Here is a 20,435-nt window from a genome sequence, read left to right on the forward strand (position 1 = left end):
TTGTATGTATGTACTGGTATGTATATATGTACTCAACATGTATATATACGTTGTATAATATACATATACAGGAAAAATAAGAAGTAGCTGCTTTTCAAAGTGTAAGTATATCAAGTAAAACTTGGGAACAAAGTATTTTCCAGATTTTATTAATGAGTTGTAATCTCATGTTTAACATCTTTTGTAGTCTCGTTAATAAAATTTGGTTATAAGTTAATTACAATAGTAATCACTATGAAATATTTAGATAATATGTTTTACATTGCCTTTCAGTTGGGAGTAGTAAACACACAACGTGTAGCAATGTTGAAGATGAAGATGTACCTGTTGGTTTCCAATTTTCGACTACATTTGAAATTCATTCAAATTTGACAGTTTTCTTGTGTGACGAAAGATGCTTAGAAGAGAAAAGATTACCGTACGATATTACAGATGCTTTATTACTGTATGGTGGTCTCTCTAAGATCAATATGAAAACCACTTACAACCAGATGTACCCATCAAAAGCATCATACCAGTCCAAAAAAACCTTTGATTTGGCAGTAAATACAAGGTAACGTTTAATGTTGACCTTCTTTCTCAATCTTTGTACAAACCTCTTCAATTTTGTTAGAGTTGTGATGATCCTAATTTCTCATCAGAATATGTATCTTTATGACCAGTTTAGATATTATACGGACTACAGAATTATTGAACAACCTAAATTTATACAGTAGGTTATAAATATATAACAATACTTTAATTATTATTACCGAGACTGGGTTCTCTTTTCTTAGTGTTTCTTCTTTTGCGAACATATCAAAAATGCTGCTTGTGCCAAACAGTTGGGCCGATTTCAATCCAACTTGGTCAGTAGAATCGGTGACACCTCTCACACATAGGGTGTTCACATCTTTGGGTCAAAAGCCATATGGGCTTATTAGAGTCAAAACATAAGCATTCATGAAAGACTACTTTTGTCACAAATAACATAGCAGTCCTGTCATTTGCACATGCATCCTGATGGTGTTTGGGGTAAAAGGTCATTAGGGCGTCATTCTCCTTTCATGCCATATTTTACAACGCTACAATTGGCAGACATGGGCTAATTTTAATCAAACTTTGCCAGTATAACCGCTGACATCTTCCTACATAGTTTTCACAGCGTTGGAGTCCTGAAACTGAAATGAGCTCAAATTTACCAGGAATGATCTGACTGGGTTCATGTTCTATTGAATATAGTTTCTAGTTATTTTTATATAGTTCATTTATATTCACATTTAATTTCATTTTCTTTTCATTGTCGATGTCGTTTCCGTTTTCATACATGCTTTAATTTTTTTTATTGTTTTATTTCATATTCAAAAATATGCTATTGTTGGAACAAGTACATTTTTCACCGTATTGACATTTAATTATACGAATGTAAAGTTATATATGCACGTTGTTTGTGTGTTTGTCTGTATATAAAAATTTTAGAGAGTGTAGTGCACAACCATTCCTGAATGTACTGAACTGTATTACTGGAAAACCAAGTGAAACCGTCGTTGATGTAAGTGACAATGGCATGCTATTGTACCTTTAATATAAATAGTTTTCTAACACAATACAAAAACATATAGCTTGCTTGTTGTAATTATGCAATCATTTCATAATATAATTTGCCAAGTAATGATGAAACATTATCGCTACTACTGCACTGATTACTTTGCTCGTTTAGTTTTTAATAGGCCTATATTATATATATTTTTAAATTATGTTTAAGGGGTTTTCAACACACGCATATTTACCGTACCTTATTAACTCCTAAACACATGTAACAAAAAATAAGCATATATAAAAACCATTAGTGTGTTCTGCCTCTAGTTGGCAAGTCCTCAGGCATGCAGTTTTTCCAAACAGTTCCCATGTGCCAATTCCTTTAACGCTTGGTATGAGCTTCATGTTTCAGTACTAGTCCAAAAACACCAATATGTTTTCTTCCCCTTTGTGGTTTTCCCATAAAACGGCCTTCAAAAACTGTTTTTAGTCGGTAGTTCTTGAATCGCAGTACATAGACAATCCATGAAATATCTCTGGTTTATAGTTTTAATGTGAGGTCATGCTAATAACCTGCTCATCGTTGACCCTGCTAGGACTATTCCAGCCAATAACAGTAACTAAATCGATTATAAGATATTATTCGTTAAAAGGAAGCCACAGTTCATTAAAAACCAACGGTGTAGCTGCTGTGATCCATACTAACGAACAATGTTTAATGACCTGACGTTCTTCTATCAACTCCAACAGCTCTTCATTTGTTTACCTTTCAGTATATTTTATTTTCATCATTTTCCTTTATGTTCAAATTTCAAGTTCTGTTATTCGAGTTCTATCGTCTTTCCTTAGTTTCTATGTTTAACCTGCATATAATGCTGTATTTCATACCGTTGCTTTAATGATTTGCATACTTTCATATCAGTGTTAACATATGTATATTTACTCTGAACATCATTTTTGCTTCATGGCCACACCAACCCTTGTCCCTGCTACAGTTTTCCCTTGTGGAGGCTCATTCTATACTCTCTTCCCTCAACTCCTAATTTGTCTAGTATCCTTTGCAAACCAGTGTTAGACATAAGGCCAAACAAAATTGTTTATTTGCCCTTCTTTTTTAAATTTTAAAGAAAAATGCTAAAAAAAACTCCTTTTTCATTTTTTTTGTTTTTGTTTTTCTGTCCTTATTTTTTTCAAAGAGTTAGGGGCTGGTAGAGGAGAAGGACGAACAAACAATTTTTTTTTTGGCCTACCTTTTGTCTACTATATGTTTTCCTCCAATCTTGATACCATCCTTTATTATCATGTAGTACTTCACTCATCGTATATTCACTATAAATATTAAATAATATTGCCACGGCTTCACCTTCTGTTTTTATCACAGCTTTATGATTATAATAATATGATTATACAAATTATCGATGGCACGTCTGTCTTTCCAGTCAACATCCACTTTCTCGACGATTTTCATCAACTTAACCCAAATATCACTGTGAAAGGCTTTTCATAATCACCAGCATACGTATACATCCTTCCCATACTGTGATGGTCTGTTAGCAATATTTCTTACAACTGCAAATATATCTCTAGTAGACTATTTTTGAAAAATTGCTTTTTCCAATGTAGTTTTGCCGCCTTTTCTTTAATTCTTTTTGTGAGAACCTTCATGGTAATTTTTGAAAAATGGGACAGCATGATTATTGTCCGGTGTTCTTCACATTTTTCTGTTTGAGGTTTCTTCGGAATTGTGACTATGATTTCTTTGGTGAAATCATTGGCCATTCTCCATTCTAATAATATATACAATTACTTTGGTTAGCTCTTCTTTGCAGTTGGTCATAGATATTTTTATCATACTAACTTAAATTTAAGTGAATATTTACCCTACAAAAATAAGGTAATGTAACAAACATCAATTTATGTTCTGGCCGGTGTGCAAAAGTACATGATTGATGGGTTTCCTACTCGAGGCCATGATGCTGGCCTTGTTTTTCTATGCCAAGCCGACTCGGTACATAGATATGTCACAATAGAGTGAGGGTTTGTAATCTCAGATTATTTTTTTTATGTCTGTAATTATGAACATTCATTTAAAATGTATCACATAACTGACTATATCTAAATATAAACAGATAAAATCTAACAAAATTAGCCAATGAAGAATGATCTATTTAAAGCAAAATTACATATTTTATAGAGTTCGTGTAGATGCGCTGATGGCTCCTATGACAAAATCGCAGTCGATGGTAGCTGTCCGTGTGAATGCAAATGTCTTGATTGCATGACATCTACTCTTGGTCCTGATGGATGTGAATGTCCAGTGATATATGACATATGTCCGCCTTGTTTAGTAGGTGAAATTCAGGTTTTTGATAAGTGCATTTGTCAGTGCGTACCTGACGATCAATGCGGAATTTTACCTACGTGTGTTGTTGGACGTCGAGGGAATTATTGTGATCGACTGGATTGCCGTCCATGCCAAGGTATGGAAGCTTTAATTACTATTTTAGAGTTAAACAATATGACTTCAGGACTGCTTATAATTTTATTTCGTTTTTGTATCTGATTTTTCCAATATGACGTAGCAGTGATATCTGATCGCAAAACTATGTTGCATGATAATTTGTTATGATTTTTTTGTAATGATGATAATGTTGTTGGGATACATTATATATAATATTTATTTTTCAATTTTTAAAGTGTAAGAATATTCACCATATTTTCATATTTATATTTTATTGATTAGGTTGTTCTGGAAATGGAATCTGTATCTCAGTTCCTGGTACCTGTAGATCTAGATGTCTATGTAATAGAAGTTGGGGAGGCACATGTTGTGAGTTAAGGCAACCAGCTAGAGCCTCTGGTGACCCACATCTTCTTACCTTAGACGGTAATACTTTGTTTTGTAAATTAAAATACCGTATAATAGCGACACGGTTATTATTGAATTTAGTCCCAAAACTAAATTTATCACTGATAAACTCTATGAATTTGAAAAAGAACCAATCTGGACAAGGCGATTTATTTTACTCTATACAGTTAATCTAGGTTCAGTTAAATACAATCACCACTTTAATTTAAACATTCAGGTGTTCACTACGACTACTATGGGAACGGTGAGTTTTGGAGCTGTCGCAGCATCGAGAACGATTTTGGGTTACAAGCAAGATTCTATGAGAGTCATAAATCATCTTTAACTGGTGGCATTGCAATGAAACTTGGGAAACATGTCATAACGGTTACTACACCAAAGGAGGCAGACTATGAAACATTGCCAATACTGCGGTAAAAGAAATTATCATTTTATTGTTTTTAAAGCGCGTGATTCTATTTTAGCTTGGTTTCCATACAATCGCTACACGCTAGCCGAATTCGGTGGTGCTGATTGTTCGGAGATTGCGTCGGTACTGCTCTGCGCACAGTACAACCCGGGAGAAAACACTATAGCGACAGTGTAGTGATTTTGAGGAAACACCGATCGGCTTATAATAATGCGACATTTATATAGTACATAAATTTAGTTAGTACCTTACTTCTCAGAACTTATTTCTTTACTAAATTTATATTTATGTTTCTTGAAATATACTTTTACTGCCATAACAGCACAAAAATATCTAAATGCATTGGGCATAATTAAGGTAGTGGCATATTTGTTTATGTTTAATATTAGGCTGGATGGAGAAATACTAGATATAACTAGCGAGATGAAATTTCAATTGGCAAATTCTTCAGTACTCCTGGATGTCCAAATACCACTGAGAAATGGAAGTTCTTCAACTAATCCGACTATGATGCTGGCATTTGAGTACAAATCAGGTAAAAATATTACCATTGATTAATTTCATTTTAGTTATCGAAATAGATATGCAAAAGAACCTTTTGTTCATTTGCTTATTGATCAAACTGTGCAGTAAAATATCAAAGAAGTAAACAGTTTCAACATACATTTCTTGTGTGACTGCACTAAGTGTGCTCGTAAAATTATACAAATAATTGTAATGCTCAGTGGTGTGAGGATACATTGTTTCAACATGAAAAGTCCTATAGTGTTTGCGTGCTTTTAATTTTTGCGCGCCTTTAATTTTCGTGATTTTTGCGATAAAATGACAATGGCGAAAATTAAGGGCGCATGAAATTCGCAAAATTCAGAATCGTAGTTTTGTCTTCTAAAGCAAAGCTACAGCTAAATAAAACTGATATTCTATCAATAAAGGTTTCGTGGAAATGTTCTACTTCTTTCTTGTTTGTTTTTCAAGCATTCAATCATTCAATAACATTTTGAAAGTTAACTACTGCTACAGAATTATAAATGACTAACATCATATTCGTATTCTAGAAATATTAATCTAGGCCATTATAGGCTCCTATATCGCACTTCATACAGCCAGAGTAGAGCTGTGTCGGTTGTCTATTTTTCTAGTCTATGCCTACCTTAAATGGAATAACAATTCAGCTTTTTATTTCTCTACATTACCCATATTACCCATCCGTTGATGAATTATATCAAACTTTTTAGAAACAATTTAATGTTCTTTCGTATTACAAAATACTAGGCTTATGTCTCGTATGTGAACATTCCTGGTAGAGGGAATTGACTTCCTGATGTGTCAGTTCACAGGCGCATGCAATGCATAAGTAGTGTACAGAAGCTGCTCAAATGCATACTGCTGAAGCCCTGGAGTAGCTGCAGTAGGTCTTCCTATGATAACTAGCCTAAAACTTAGCGGAACCTACCAAAAATCTGGTGCTCTAGCTATTGCAGAATGGTAGGTTTCCGCATCATGTTAAAAAATGGACTGAAGTTGTAAAAAGGAGAAAATACGGTAACACTAGGCTGCAAAAATATTTGAAACTGTAAAATCGCGAAAACATAGTGCCGCTAAAATAAAGGGCTTTACATTTTGTAAAATTTAATATGTAAGATTGAAATTGTGAAAGGTGGTAAAGCATAAATACAGAAAAAAACACAACATCAATAACAATAGGTCTCAAACTAATTTTGGCCATTTTATCAACATTAACAAAAATAAACTTTTTTCCACAAATAGGCGTGTCTGTTGGAATCGAAGTGCAATTTAGCGAGAAGATAGGAAGACTGTACCTTAACACATTACTCGCACCGACTATCAGCTTTGTCGATAAAACGGAGGGTCTATGTGGCTTTATGGATGATGATCCGGACAATGATTTTGTGGGATTAGATGGCACCCTCTATCATCATGATAATGTAACGGATTTCGTTCAAACATGTAAGATTAACGTTATATTTTTGTCGACAACCTTGTTATTTGCCTCAAATGTTAATAACACGTTCAATTGTCGATTATTTAAATTTCTAACCCGTCATTTTAGGGAAAATTGAGAGTTCAAATGCCAATGGTGGTTTATATGATTCATGGTCATGGAATTCTTCCAATTTTCATGTGGATGATGAGCTGGATGATTCATATACAAAGGAATACAAACCTATCTACAGTACAGATGAGGTTCAACAAGACATTGTGAAGGTAGAGTGCATGCCTTAGTCTAGGTGTAGTTCTCTACAAAATTTTGTAATTTTACCTAAATTGTATTTAGGAAACTCACTAATATACAGGCAATTTCCTTATCTTACACTTCTGCCGCAGCCGTTGTGGTCCACATGGCAATTTAATTTGGTCCTTGAGGAAAAACAAATATTGAAAAGTTTGATGAATACGTTTTCAATAAAACAAAATGGATAGTGTGCTCGGGAATGGTTTGAAAATGAGGAGGATGACATAGGCCATAAATATTATAAATAGCATCAAATAGGCCTATTAATTTCCTTTCGTGTTCCTATTCTTTACTGTGTGTTACAAACAAAATAAAACGCTTTATGATGTAGACGTATGGGTTACCCCAGATAGATCTGAAATTAAAGACTGTAAGCAGAACTATCAAAAAAAGAAGAAAAAATCTCAAGAATTGTATTCTTATTAGCTCAGCAAATGTGGGGAAGTAGAAATTGTGTGTCGTATACATTATGGAATTTTAATGATTTCAGATCCCTGATACATGATTTGAGACCCATGATAGAAGAAGCCAATTATATATCACAAATGTAAACACAACTAAAGCTACGTTACTTTGCAATACGTCTATTGGGTTTTTATCGTAAATAGCATTCGTACTTAAATTAAACATAAAGGTAATAAACAGCTTTGTGCCGCCAAGCTATGTCTGTTTTGTTCTGATCATTGTGTTTCATTGCCTTCATTTTCAACTCATACTTAGAATTACACAAAATTGTGTGCCCTCAGGTTCCGTCCTTGTGTGTTGTTTTGTTAACTGTGATCCTTAATAGCATTTCTTTTTATTTTATTGTAATCAATTACATTGATAAAGCGACCCACCAAACATGCAGGAAACGTTTTGTGTTTTTGAGAAAATAAGTATAGACTCTAAGAGTAGGCTTTTGTATTGTGATAAATTACATTGTTAAAGCGACCCACCAAAGTTGACTAACGACTGTTAGACTGATGACACTACCCCCACAAATTTCCCGCCACCCAATTTTGAGTCATGACCCAACCCGACGCTGGTATGGTACAATTAAAAGTACAATTTGAAATTGCCAAAAATCTTAGCAGAAAAAATTTTTACCCAGATGTATAACGATTGCTTTCAACACAGCGGAGATTATCTTTAGCCCGTAAGATCAACTCAAAAAACTATTTGACTCTTCAAACAAATTAAAAAAGAACCAGGATTAAACTTGAATGGAAAAGCGTACACATTATATTTTGTTTTTGTTACAAAATTTATCAAAAAGTGTATATTAATCAAAGATTAATTTTCTCCTTGTCTGATCGTTCATTTGTCAGTTTTGCAAACATTTATTTGATTGGTTTATATTTGATCTATTACAATTCAGATAGCAAAAGATGTTTGTCTGAAAGCAATACCAGATACAAAGGAAAACAAACTATTGATTGCCTCCTGTGTTTATGATATTGCAGTAACGAATGACACGTCATTTGCCTCTCAGCAAACGCTGCAAACTGGTAAGCTGTGTGCATCACCAAAACTGTACAGTTTCAAGTTTAATTTTTGCGAACGGAGGTGGTGATAATAAAAACAATAATGATGAAGATAATAATAATAATTATTATTACAAGTCAATTAATTAATTATTATTGTCGTTATTGTTATTGCAATTTTATTATTAGAGTTATTGTTGTCGTTATATGTATTGTTATTGCCATCATTTTGTTGATTAGAATCGTTGTGGTTATCGTTATTGTCATTACTTTGACTTAATGGATCTGTCAAACTTCAATTTTCAGGCTGTCCTTACCAGTGTTCTGGCCGAGGAATTTGTGTCAACAACACGTGCGAATGTTTGCCTGGGTGGTCTGGTGAAAACTGTAGAAATGGTAACTTAGTTCCATACTGAAAATTTCCTCACCTGATTTTGCATTTTTTTTTTTACAATTTTTTCAACTGTAAAATAATATAAAATACCTACATTCGCTGGTATAATCTTTTGATGAACTTTATTATCTTGTCATTTAGGTTCGTGTATTTCAGATTGCATAAATGGCGAGTGTGTGTCCGGTTTTTGTCGATGTAATGTAGGTTGGGAAGGAGATACATGTGAAGAATTTGGTACGAAAAAGTAGTGCTTTAAGTTTCCTAATAACAATCATTATAATCAGTTTCGCTGAAACGTCGAGACAACATAAACATTTTTAGTGCTAAATCTAGACACATAATCAGAGGTATTAAACAAATTGTAAGAGTATCATCTTATGATTTTTTTCCAAGAAATAATACGTCATTGTTATCATGTCATTCAAATGGATTAGTAAAATCATAATACTTATGAGAAGTACCATTAGCCTTTTTATGTTTTTTTTTTTTCAGCCACTTGTTTTGGCGTTAATAATTGTACCGATGAAGAGCATGGCGTGTGTCTTCAAACAGATGTCTGTTTATGCAACAATGGATTTACAGGTGAAATTAATAAAAACTAAAGTATGCGCTTGTGTGAACGTTGTGATTTATTTTTTGATATAAAGAAAAAATACGACCACTAAAAGAAGATATGTTTTTCTATCGTGATTTGATACGAGAAATATGCGGAACTATTGAAATCCAGCCTCACACATTCACGTTGTCGTCTTGAACGGCATTAGAAACGTGACCTGGCAGATGTCTTTGGTATTTTTTTCAACTTTTATCCAAAACTTTACCTTACTCCTGTTTAAGTTAATCAGAACAGGAATGTATTATTCTCTCGGTGAATGTCAAGCTAACTAACATTCATCAGTGGTAAATCCCGTGTTCAATTGTTGACTTTCTTTTGTGGGCACCTTCATTTGTTATCATATTTTTTTTTTTCTGAAACGATTAACGCGACTCATCAACATTTCTTCGCAACCCAAACATTGGGTCGTGACTAATGAGCTTTTCTAGCACGAATTCATTTTTATTTTTCACATTTTACAGTAAGTTTAAAAAACAAGTGTATCTTTAATACGTACGTGCCATTTGTGTGACTTTTCAAAACAGCAAGTTACGATTAGATGCGTTTCATTTTGGGGTATTAAAAGGCGTCGGTGATTGGTGGTGTCGGGATTTTCCTGTAGGCCTAGGCCTAAGGGACTCCCTATGCATAGCTTATAGTAGCCAGGCATTTTTTAGTCACGAAATAACCAACTATTCAAGGCAACAAGGGAATGAATATTATTTGGCTACCACTTCCAGTTTCCAAAACCAAACTTTAAGATATGCCAAAATCTGATTTTGAAAAGCATGATGAGAGAGGAAAACGGAATAGCCTAGACCTAAGGCCAGACGCTTAAAATTTGCGAAAAGAACAGCATGTCTACAAAGTATTCCTTCGCGTGTGAAACCTCTCTATTATCTATGTTCACTATTTAATTTTTACACCTTTAACATTCCAGGCGAAGATTGCAGCGTCATTCCAACTTGTCATGGAGTCGCCAATTGCTCTGGTAACGGTGTCTGTGTTGACGTAGATTTTTGTGACTGCTATGACCAATGGAAGTCTGCCACATGTGACACATTGTCCTGCCACAACGTTGATGGTTGTTCTGGTAGGTTGTATATTATGTTTGCTCATATTGTTATATTTTTAATTTATAGATTATTTATCTGAAACAAAATATTTTTTTTTCTTTCTAAAAATCCAAATAAAGAAAGAATTAACAGTTTATTAAACGAATGAAATCCTGATTAATTTTTTCAGTGACATTCATCTTTCACGTTTATATAATAATGATTTACACGTAGGACATGGCACTTGTATAAGTTTTGACATTTGTATGTGTGACGTCGGCTGGACTGGTGAATCTTGTGCGTTGCCTGACTGTTCTGAAAGGAACCGATGTAACGACCAGGGTGAATGTACAGGGCCAAACGAATGTAGTTGTTACGTCGGGTATCAAGGAGCTAACTGCAGTGAATCCGTTGAATGCATTATGCTGGACAACTGCAATGGTAACGGTGTTTGTGTTGAAGACACAGCTATAAATAATGGAACATTTTCTTGCGAGTAAGTTCTAGATATTTATAGTTTCACAGTAGGCCTACCACTTTTTGTTACAAGCCTGACAAACGTTGCATTGCATACTAGCCGCTAGTCGAAGAATCCCTATCCGCTCTTTGTGGATGCTTATCAACGGACGCCGTCTGCTGATTGTTGGTGACAGTCCGAGATCATTAAAAATTATAATTTGCGCGCCCTTCGTAGCGTTGCGTTCTCCATGAAAGCGCATCACATTGAGTGCCCGGCTTTTTTTGAGTAAGAATCATGGGCAGTGCGTTTTGTAGAACGAGGTGCAAACTGCAGGCAATGAATCTGACAAAATCCGCAAACTCTATCTGCGAACAAGATTTTCCTAAAGATAATGTTTTTGCCTGCTTTCATTATCGTTGATTTTATCACCATCATTATCATCACAACAACAATTACCATCACAACAACAATTACCATCACAACAACAATTACCATCACCAACACAATCTGCATCCTATAATATTTCAGGTAGGTACACTGATATCTTTTAAAATTTTGCTGTTGGTCTTGATCGGTGGAAACAGGTTTCCAGAATTTCCAGTTACACAGTAATTGGTCTAAACTGTATTCTCTTTGTACAGGTGTTTTACCGGTTATTCAGGAGAAAATTGTACAGATTTCTCTTGTGAATCTGTCAATCATTGTTCAGGACATGGAAATTGCATTGAACCTGACCTCTGTGTGTGTAATGTTGGCTATACTGGCATTAATTGTTCATCTCCCTCATGTGAAAATCTCGGATTTTGTTCCGGTAAGCTAACCTGTATTAATTGGTCTTAAGGATTGCCATGTTCAAAATTGGCTGTCATGAATGGCCTTACAGGGATTTCAAAAATTACTAGTTTTTTTTTCTACATTCTAAAGGTAATGGACGATGTACTTCATTTGACGTGTGCGAATGCTATTCTTACTGGTCTGGTGAAACATGTGACCGTGCCTTTTGTACTGGTAACTGCAATGGACGTGGAGATTGTGTTGCTCCAGAAACATGCGAATGTTACGTAGGTTTTGAAGGAGAGACCTGCCAGAATATCACACAAGAGAACCGAAATCAACCGACGTTTGATTATGAAGAGTTGAATATCACTTTACTTGAAAATATCACTGTTGGAACATACCTTTTAACGGTGCATGCAAGTGACAATGACACAGGAAAAAATGGTGAAGTATGGTACCGTATTCTTCCTTCTGAAGGATCTATCTTTTTCGCCATAGATCAGGAAAATGGAGATTTATTTACTGCTGCAGAATTTGATTATGAAAGTCAAAATCCTGATATCACTCTGTCAGTAGTTGTTGAGGACAATGGATTTCCACCTATGAATGATTATGCTACTATTAATATCACATTGCTTAATATTAATGACAACTGCCCCGAATTCGTAGGAGAATATCCAGACATAACTATTCCGCTAAACACCACTAATGGGACAGTTATTACTAATATTTCAGCAACAGATTTAGACGCTGGTGAAAACGGATATATTACGTTATCAATCAAGGTTGAGGGCGACAAGTCAAAATCAATGTTTGAATTAGATCCCAACAGTGGAGAACTAACTGTCTCCGGTTATCTTCAGTCAGGAGAGTATGCAATCAAGGCCATCGCTTCTGATAACGCAGCACAGCCATGCAGTACCGAGAAAGCATTTTCAGTATACATACCTTATGACCAAAACTTTGTAGCTACCACACAATGTATTCATACAACTGAAGACCATGAACAACCAACAACGACAGTTTCAACGACAATCCTTGAGGATATTACAACATCAGTCCCAACAACTACGAACATTGAGGATGTTACAGCATCAGTCCACACAACCACGAGTCTTGAGGATTTTACAACATCAACCCCAACAACGACGAAAATTGAGGACGTTACAACAACCACCTCAACAACGACGAGCTCTAAGTACCTTGGATGGTCACTCCCAACAACGACGAACCTCGAGGACGTTACAACATTATTGCCAACAGCAACGAGCCTTAAAGATGTTGCAACATCAGCCCCAACAACGACGAGAATTGATGACGTTACAACAGCCTCATCAACGACGAGCTCTATGGACCTTACAGAGAAACTGCCAACAACAAAAAGCCGCGAGGACTTTACAACATCAGTGCCAACAACAACGAGCCTTGAAGATATTACAACATCGGCCCCAACAACGACGAGAATTGAGGACGTTACAACAACAACCACCTCAACAACGACGAGCTTGAAGGACCTTAGAACGTCACTCCCAACAACTACGAGCCTTAAGTACGTTACGGCATCAGTGCCAACAGCAACGAATCTTGAATATGATACATCAGCTCAAACAACGAAGAGAATTGAGGACGTTACAACAACAGCCTCAACAACGACGAGCTCTAAGGACCTTACAACATCACTCCCAACAACGACGAGCCGCGAGGTCGTTACAACATTAGTGCCAAAAGCAACGAGTCTTGAAAATGATAGAAAATCAGCTCCAACAATGACGAGAATTGAGGACATTACAACAGCAGCCTCAACAACGACGAGCTCTAAGGACCTTACAGCGTCACTGCCAGCAACAAAAAGCCTTGGGGACTTTACAACATCGGTGCCAACAACAACGAGCCGTGACGATATTACAACATCGGCCCCAACAACGACGAGAATTGAGGACGTTACAACAACAACCCCAACACTGACGCGCTCCAAGGACCTTAGAACGTCACTCCCAACAACGACAAGCCCCGAGGACGTTACAGCATCAGTGCCAACAGCAACGAGCCTTGAATATGATACATCAGCCCAAACAATGAAGAGAATTGAAGACGTTAGAACAACAGCCTCAACAACGACGAGCTCTAAGGACCTTACAACGTCACTCCCAACAACGACAAACCGCGAGGACGTTAACACTGCAGTGCCAACAGCAAATAGCCTTGACGATGTTACAACATCAGCCCCAACAACGACTAGAATTGAGGACGTTGCAACGACAGCAACCTCAATAACGACGAACTCCAATGATCTTACAGCATCAATGTCAACGACTAGCCTTAAAGGTGCTACTACATTTGTCACAACAACGACAGAACCTGATGGTAAGATGTCAACTCAGCAGAAACCTGTTACTGATAATCTTACGACAACACCACCTTCCTCAGCAAAAACTCTTAAAGAAACATCTACATCAAACGAAATTACCAATATTCCAGACCCGGTTTTAACGTCAGAATTCGATGGCGAAATGTCAACTCCAAAGATATCTATTAGCAGGGCTGTTACAAGTGTCCCTAAACATGAGTCCACGGCGAATATGGTACAACCGACCAAAGGTAAGGGCGTTTCAATCCTACAAATTAAATTGATTGTATTGCGTTATTGGATAATTTCTATTAAAATATGACTATGTTTTTTTGTTCATCTCATGCATTTCCATATTCATTCCGTTTAACTGATAAGAAAACGACTACTGTATGCCAACATAAGTGCGCAGATTCCAACACTGTTACAGAAAAATACAGGTGAATCTTTAGATACTAACAAAGCATCAAACAATTCAATAGAGCTTGTATTTAATGTGTGCGTTCTGAGACTAGAGACACAGTGATAATAAAGTTGATTCAATCTAAACGTGGCTACACAGCAAGTTGGCTCAGCAAGATTTACATTTTTCAGATGATTGCATAATGAATGCTGATTGCAGTAATGGAGCAAAATGTTACTTCGGGGTTTGTGCGTGTGTCTGCCCTTACGGTGGCCCTACCTGTGATCAAGGTGAGCTGCATTTCATGTTTAATTTGCTATTATGTCATACCTTTAAATACACGGCATATCTTATGACAATAAATATTTCAAAGGTAATGTGGTGTTATTATTATTAATATTATTAATGTTATTAGTGTTTATGTTATGGTTCGGGGATTACACTGGGCTTGATTTGAAACGAGTCGACCCCCAGCACTCGGAGTATATATATATATAAACAACACGATGAAGTACAACGACTTCTTTCAAGCTTTATTATTGAATCGCATAATCGGACCTTTGCGCGTGTTATTCTTTTGAATATATTTCGTTTATACATGTTTCCTTTTATTTTTTGGAAATCTCAATTTATACATATTTTATGTCTTATATATTGTATATATTTTTAATATTTGAAATAAAAGTAATCTTGAAAAAAAAATTATTTATTATTTTCAATCTCCCAATTCTCTTCTAGTGGGACAATGTTTCGAAACATCCATCCGACTCACTAAGCTACGTCCTCTATTTGGTGATGGTGAAGCTCAGTTCTTAGGATCGTTACGAGATCCAACATCGCAGGAATTCAAAAATGCATATACATCTGTTCAGAATCTGGTAATTTTATACACTTAGTATGAATTTACAACACTATAACGGTGCGCTCGCTTCGATGGCTTACCCTCTGATATCTTAACGTCGCGATTTCCTCCAATGGAAGTCACTAAAAGATGTAATGGTAATAGTAATATATTATAAGAGGGGAGGTGCCTCCACGCCTGAACCGTGTTATTAAGTATATGAATGGTCTATTACAATTAAATCAGTGGAAATGTTTGTTGTTAACATCATTTGGTACGAATACATTATTAAACTTGATTTTGATGGCTAACACTATTATTTAAAATACCAAACAGGTAACATGAACTGTAAGCATTGATCTTTAGTACCGTTTATCGTCTGTTGTGTGTAAATGGTATAACACTGCAAAACAACTCGCTGAGTTTCGGCTAGCAAATGTGGAAGTAAACACGGTGCCTATTGAGCAGCTACCGGTCCAGCATTATTTTTCAGTCAATGTAAAATGTTGTTTAATATTGAATTGTGAGATCGAAAATATGATAATCTTCGTTGTTCTTGATACCGTCGTTCATCCGTCGTTTTGACTCTCTTTTTAACTCAATTGCCTTTACACTGTTTTTTTCCTTCTTTTTGTCAACTTTTTCGATTTAAATCTCTTGTGAACGGTTTTCTTTAAAAATAATTAACACCTTACCTTGAGTGGCTCCATTAGCCTTGTCTGGGGTGGTTGTCATTATAAATAAAAATTCCCTTTGTATCTCAGACTTGTATTGAGTACCTCCGTTGTGCATTGTATCTACGGAATTACGGCGTAATTATATTATTTTTATAGATGAAAGAAAAATCACAGAACACCATAATTAAAGACACTATAGAAAGAAATATTTCATTCAGTGGAGTTGATTAGCTTGGTGGTTAAGATGCTTGCTTTTCAATCCTAGAGTCCCGGTTTCAATTCCTGTCGCATGATTTAATCTCACGGTTTATGTAAAGCATCGTGTGTGTATTTATGTTTGTCATGTGAATGGATTGCCACCTATCTAATAGGACAGTGATTAAGTCGCTATTGGTAATCCTTGGCCATGTGCCTAAAGGAATAAAATAGATGAAAAATTTTAAAAATAACTAAATCAATGGTCATTCTGAAATAAGTTTTAATTTAATGTCTAAATTGACACTAATGTAATTATAAAATAACCTGTAAATTGACACTAATATAGTATATTGTGTTTGATATCCTTGGTAGGCCTATTTTGGTTATTTTCTTCTCGAATTTTGGAGAAAGGAACTTAAGAAATCAAGGGAGTGCAGCTACTACAATTTCATGAATTAAAAAAAAAGTGTGTGTGTATTGTGTCGTTGCTGTGGAGGTCTTTACCAGGCTATCCTGCACTGTGTTGGATGTTTAATACTTTGATGGAATTCTGCTGTATATTATATTCTACGGTATATTATTTCCTCTGCCTGCCCTCTGCTTTTATTGTTTAATATATATTTGCCATTTAGTTTTTTCCCATTCCAACTTGTCGTTGTCATAATTATTATTGAAGATGACGGTAATTGTTATAGGCTTATGCTATTTTAGTAGTAACGTTAGCGAGGAGTGGGGTCCCGACAGAGGCTTGACAATTGGCCCAAAAGCACCTAAAGAACTTTGGTAAATATTGGCTTATATTAAGTTACTCTTGAGACGCTTTATGCTACCTCCCACTTCTGCTTGATATGATACCTTAGAAGCAGTGGCGGACTGCCAAGGCATGTATGAAGGTATGCTCTGCATACCCAAGCTACAACTCATTAAAATGTTTTTTATTGTGCCTTTTCTTCGTTTTATTTAGCATTTTTTGGCCAAAATTGTCTATACCAACTTCCTCTTTTTTCTAGAATTGCTACTTTTCACTGTATTTTTTTAGTTTCATTTATTTTTTTTTCAATCGTTAGGCCTTTTGGTAGATATGATAGTAGGCCTATCGCTTCGTATTCTCAGCTGTTTAGTTCCGTATGGTTGGTTGCCGTAGTGCACTGACAACGCCTGCGAATCAATAGAAGTGGTATCGTACCCTACAATGTAGACTTTCCACAAGTTTCTAATTTATTAATATTTCCTAGTAGGCCTATTAGCTAATTTCGAAGAGCGCCAGCAGCGCTGGTTTATGTCGAGAAACTTTTGAAAATGTTTTTGAAATTGGATGCGAATTAGAAACTCCCAGAAAAAGTATAGTACGGAACGCCATGCAAATAAGTAATGTACAACACCATTGGTGCCAAAATAAATATATTTTCAACATTCACTGATTAAGACCAAATAGGGACGGGAACCCAGTCTACCTACAATGGTTAAATGTGCTATTTTTATAACCGAGTGTTGGCGTTCAATTAGCCAAATTAACACAGATTTTTGGAAGCACTGTTTCCAAGAATATGTGCGCATGCTCCTCTTTTCACTGCTCCCGGGCCTCCACTGCCGAATGGGTAACGTGTATTGCCCGAAATTATTAAGCTCTCAATAATTAAAGTTAAAATAAATCTGCATACAGACTACCGGTATTATGCCTAGAAGAAACTTGTACAAATTAAACTGAGACTTTCTCAGACTGAGACTGAACTGAGACTTATTAAACGTGCTTACTATTGAATCTTTTGAGAAAGAACTACAAATATGCAAGTATAAAAATACACATACCGTATCAATTCGAGTAAACGGCATGGGCTTTTATTGTTGAAAATTGTTTTTGAGGGCGTTTATTCGAGGGAGGCGTTTGTTTGTTTTTTGGGGGTTTTCTGGGGGTTTTTTTTTTTTTTTTTTGGTTTTTTTGGTTTTTTCTTTGTATGTGTAGGCCTATTTACTCATTGAGGTATCATATCTCCTTGATATAGCCTACTCAAAAAAACTTAATTATAAATGCGGAACTACAACACATACTTACTGGCAAAATGTATTACAGTATTGCGTTATCATGAAATCATATTATCCCGACCAGGTTAAAATAGATGTAATTATACTGCAGTAGAGCATTAATAAAATGTGTGTGTGCTTCCATTAGGATTAGGATTTTTTTGCAATAATTTGGTTGTGGAGGAAGGTGTGTATTCAAAGTCAAAATACACTCCTTGGGGTGTTTATTCAAGGTTGGAATAAATACGGTAATTGCATTTTATCTTTATAGAACGCAGTCTTTTAGTAGGTAAAACAGGTGGGACTTTTCCAACTAGCAGCCCATAGCATACTCATACATTTTGCCCTTATATGGTCCGCCAATGCATAGAAGTAATATTCCTGATGTTATTAGCAAATGCTGTCTTTACTAACGTTGTACTGCTTTTGTTGATAAAGATGAATGTAGTTGCCGACGCCTCTAACATACTGCAGGACATCAAGATCACTGCATTTCGATCAGGAAGTATCTTTGTGGACATGAGCTGGGTTGTCACTGACGAATCCGCTGGAGAACAACAAGTAAAGGAAGCATTTAGACAAGCACTCGAGTCAACAAATGATACCGACATCATATTTGATTTATTCAGCCTTCATGTAGAGCTAACAGAAGGCAAGTATAACTGAATTGTTATTTAGTTGTTGGTTTTGAATTAATACAACTCTCCAATGTAATGAATTTACCATTACACTCCAAAGCATTGTAAATAATATTTTCTTTATATTTATTTCAGTAAATGAAGTAGACGACAAAAGCAGCCCGGTACTGGTGTACATTGTTGCAGTTGCATGCTTTGCGGCTCTTTTTGTAATTGTGTTTTTTCTTGCTGTCAAAGTATTCCTTTTAGCCAGGAGTGGCGTCAAGACTGGCCCAAGTCCGATGCCTCCAGTGGATGGGCCGGTTCCCCCGGCGAGACCAACCCGTGCGTGGTAGGGCGTCACCCAAAATCATTCGAAAGTAGTCCTTAATCTACTAATATGTAGTAAATACATATATTTTTTTTTCTCTCCGACGAATTGCGGTTTTCTCCCCCTATGGCGCCACCTCTGGTTTTTACCGAGGTGAAGGCTAAGTAGGTTTATTCATTTTTCGTTTATGTCCGCGTGCAAGACGCTATTTTACAATTCGAAATCTGGTGTCTTTCTGTGTATACCTAATGTTGTAGTTCATATAATAATATATATATTTTCACCATAGTTTGTATTTGTATGGTTCTCTTTCTTGATATTTATATGTAAATCGGATTTTCAAATTGTTTTAATAATAATAATAATAATAATAATAATAATAATAATAATAATAAAATAGTACTACTATTACTACTACTACTACTACTACTACTACTACTAATAATAATAATAATAATAATAATAATAATAATAATAATAATAATTGATTAAATGGTCATTTTTACTGTATTCCTCTATTTTTATTATGGATTTTGTATTGTCTCTATTTTTGATATTTATATGTTTATCTTGTTGCCTATCGTTAATAATTATAATGATTTCTATAATTATTTTCTTTGTGATTGTAGTTTGAAGTTTAAATTTAATGGAGGTTTCTCTTGAGGTTTTTTTTAATTTCTATATATATATTTTGAATGATTGTTGGTACTTGATATTTTAAGTATTTTTCGATTTTAATACTTTTGAGGTTTTTTGTAAATCTTATCATAATTCAATTTATTTTTCAAAGAGTTTGATAATAAAACCAAAATCAGAAGAGTTATGTAAATTGACTAGCGTAATCTGTAAGGTGCGCTACGTATAAAAGGGTTAAATGCGGTTTGTGTGTGTGTGTGTGTGTGTCTGTCTGTCTGTCTTGTTTACTTACATACAGGCAATTTAAAGTACCGTATGTTTAGAACAGGTATGTAGGTGGTGGGTACCAAAGATCTTATAAACACAATATAGCGTTCTCCGCGATTTACGCGTAACAAATAGAAGCGTCGGTCAAGGTTCAAAAGTTTCCCATTTAGCAAGAGGGCGTCATTCATACGCTATTACCGAAGAGAAAAAGTAATAAGCTTTGGAAGAGGGCGTCCTATCTGTTGCCATGGATCTGAGATGGTTCCTGTTCTGCTGTTCACAGGCGGTGTACTGTATGG

At 35.4% G+C, this 20,435-nt stretch overlaps 1 protein-coding gene across 1 annotated transcript; it reads left to right on the forward strand.

Annotated features, from left to right (window-relative positions):
• Positions 1-274: 274 nt before the first annotated feature.
• On the forward strand, positions 275-19,582 carry LOC117105820. The gene is made up of 20 exons (XM_033247121.1): positions 275-553; positions 1,459-1,531; positions 3,713-3,998; positions 4,262-4,405; positions 4,605-4,800; positions 5,186-5,331; positions 6,564-6,764; positions 6,868-7,022; positions 8,411-8,540; positions 8,823-8,912; positions 9,052-9,144; positions 9,403-9,492; positions 10,446-10,598; positions 10,795-11,056; positions 11,662-11,831; positions 11,945-14,395; positions 14,739-14,837; positions 15,286-15,425; positions 18,724-18,937; positions 19,059-19,582. Exons 1-20 carry the CDS (start codon positions 471-473, stop codon positions 19,256-19,258), a joined length of 5,376 nt encoding a protein of 1,791 aa, XP_033103012.1. The 5' UTR covers positions 275-470; the 3' UTR covers positions 19,259-19,582.
• Positions 19,583-20,435: the final 853 nt, after the last annotated feature.

Source organism: Anneissia japonica, unplaced genomic scaffold, assembly GCF_011630105.1.
Source record: "Anneissia japonica isolate Jap-2015-1 unplaced genomic scaffold, ASM1163010v1 scaffold287754_len4335492_cov202, whole genome shotgun sequence".
In the NCBI taxonomy this organism is placed as follows: domain Eukaryota; kingdom Metazoa; phylum Echinodermata; class Crinoidea; order Comatulida; family Comatulidae; genus Anneissia; species Anneissia japonica.

Coding starts and splice junctions, on each gene's coding strand:
- LOC117105820 (XM_033247121.1), top strand. CDS start 471: ATGAAAACCACTTACAACCAGATGTACCCATCAAAAGCATCATACCAG. Junction 7,023..8,410: donor TTCAACAAGACATTGTGAAG/GTAGAGTGCATG, acceptor ATTACAATTCAG/ATAGCAAAAGATGTTTGTCT. Junction 9,493..10,445: donor ATGCAACAATGGATTTACAG/GTGAAATTAATA, acceptor TTAACATTCCAG/GCGAAGATTGCAGCGTCATT.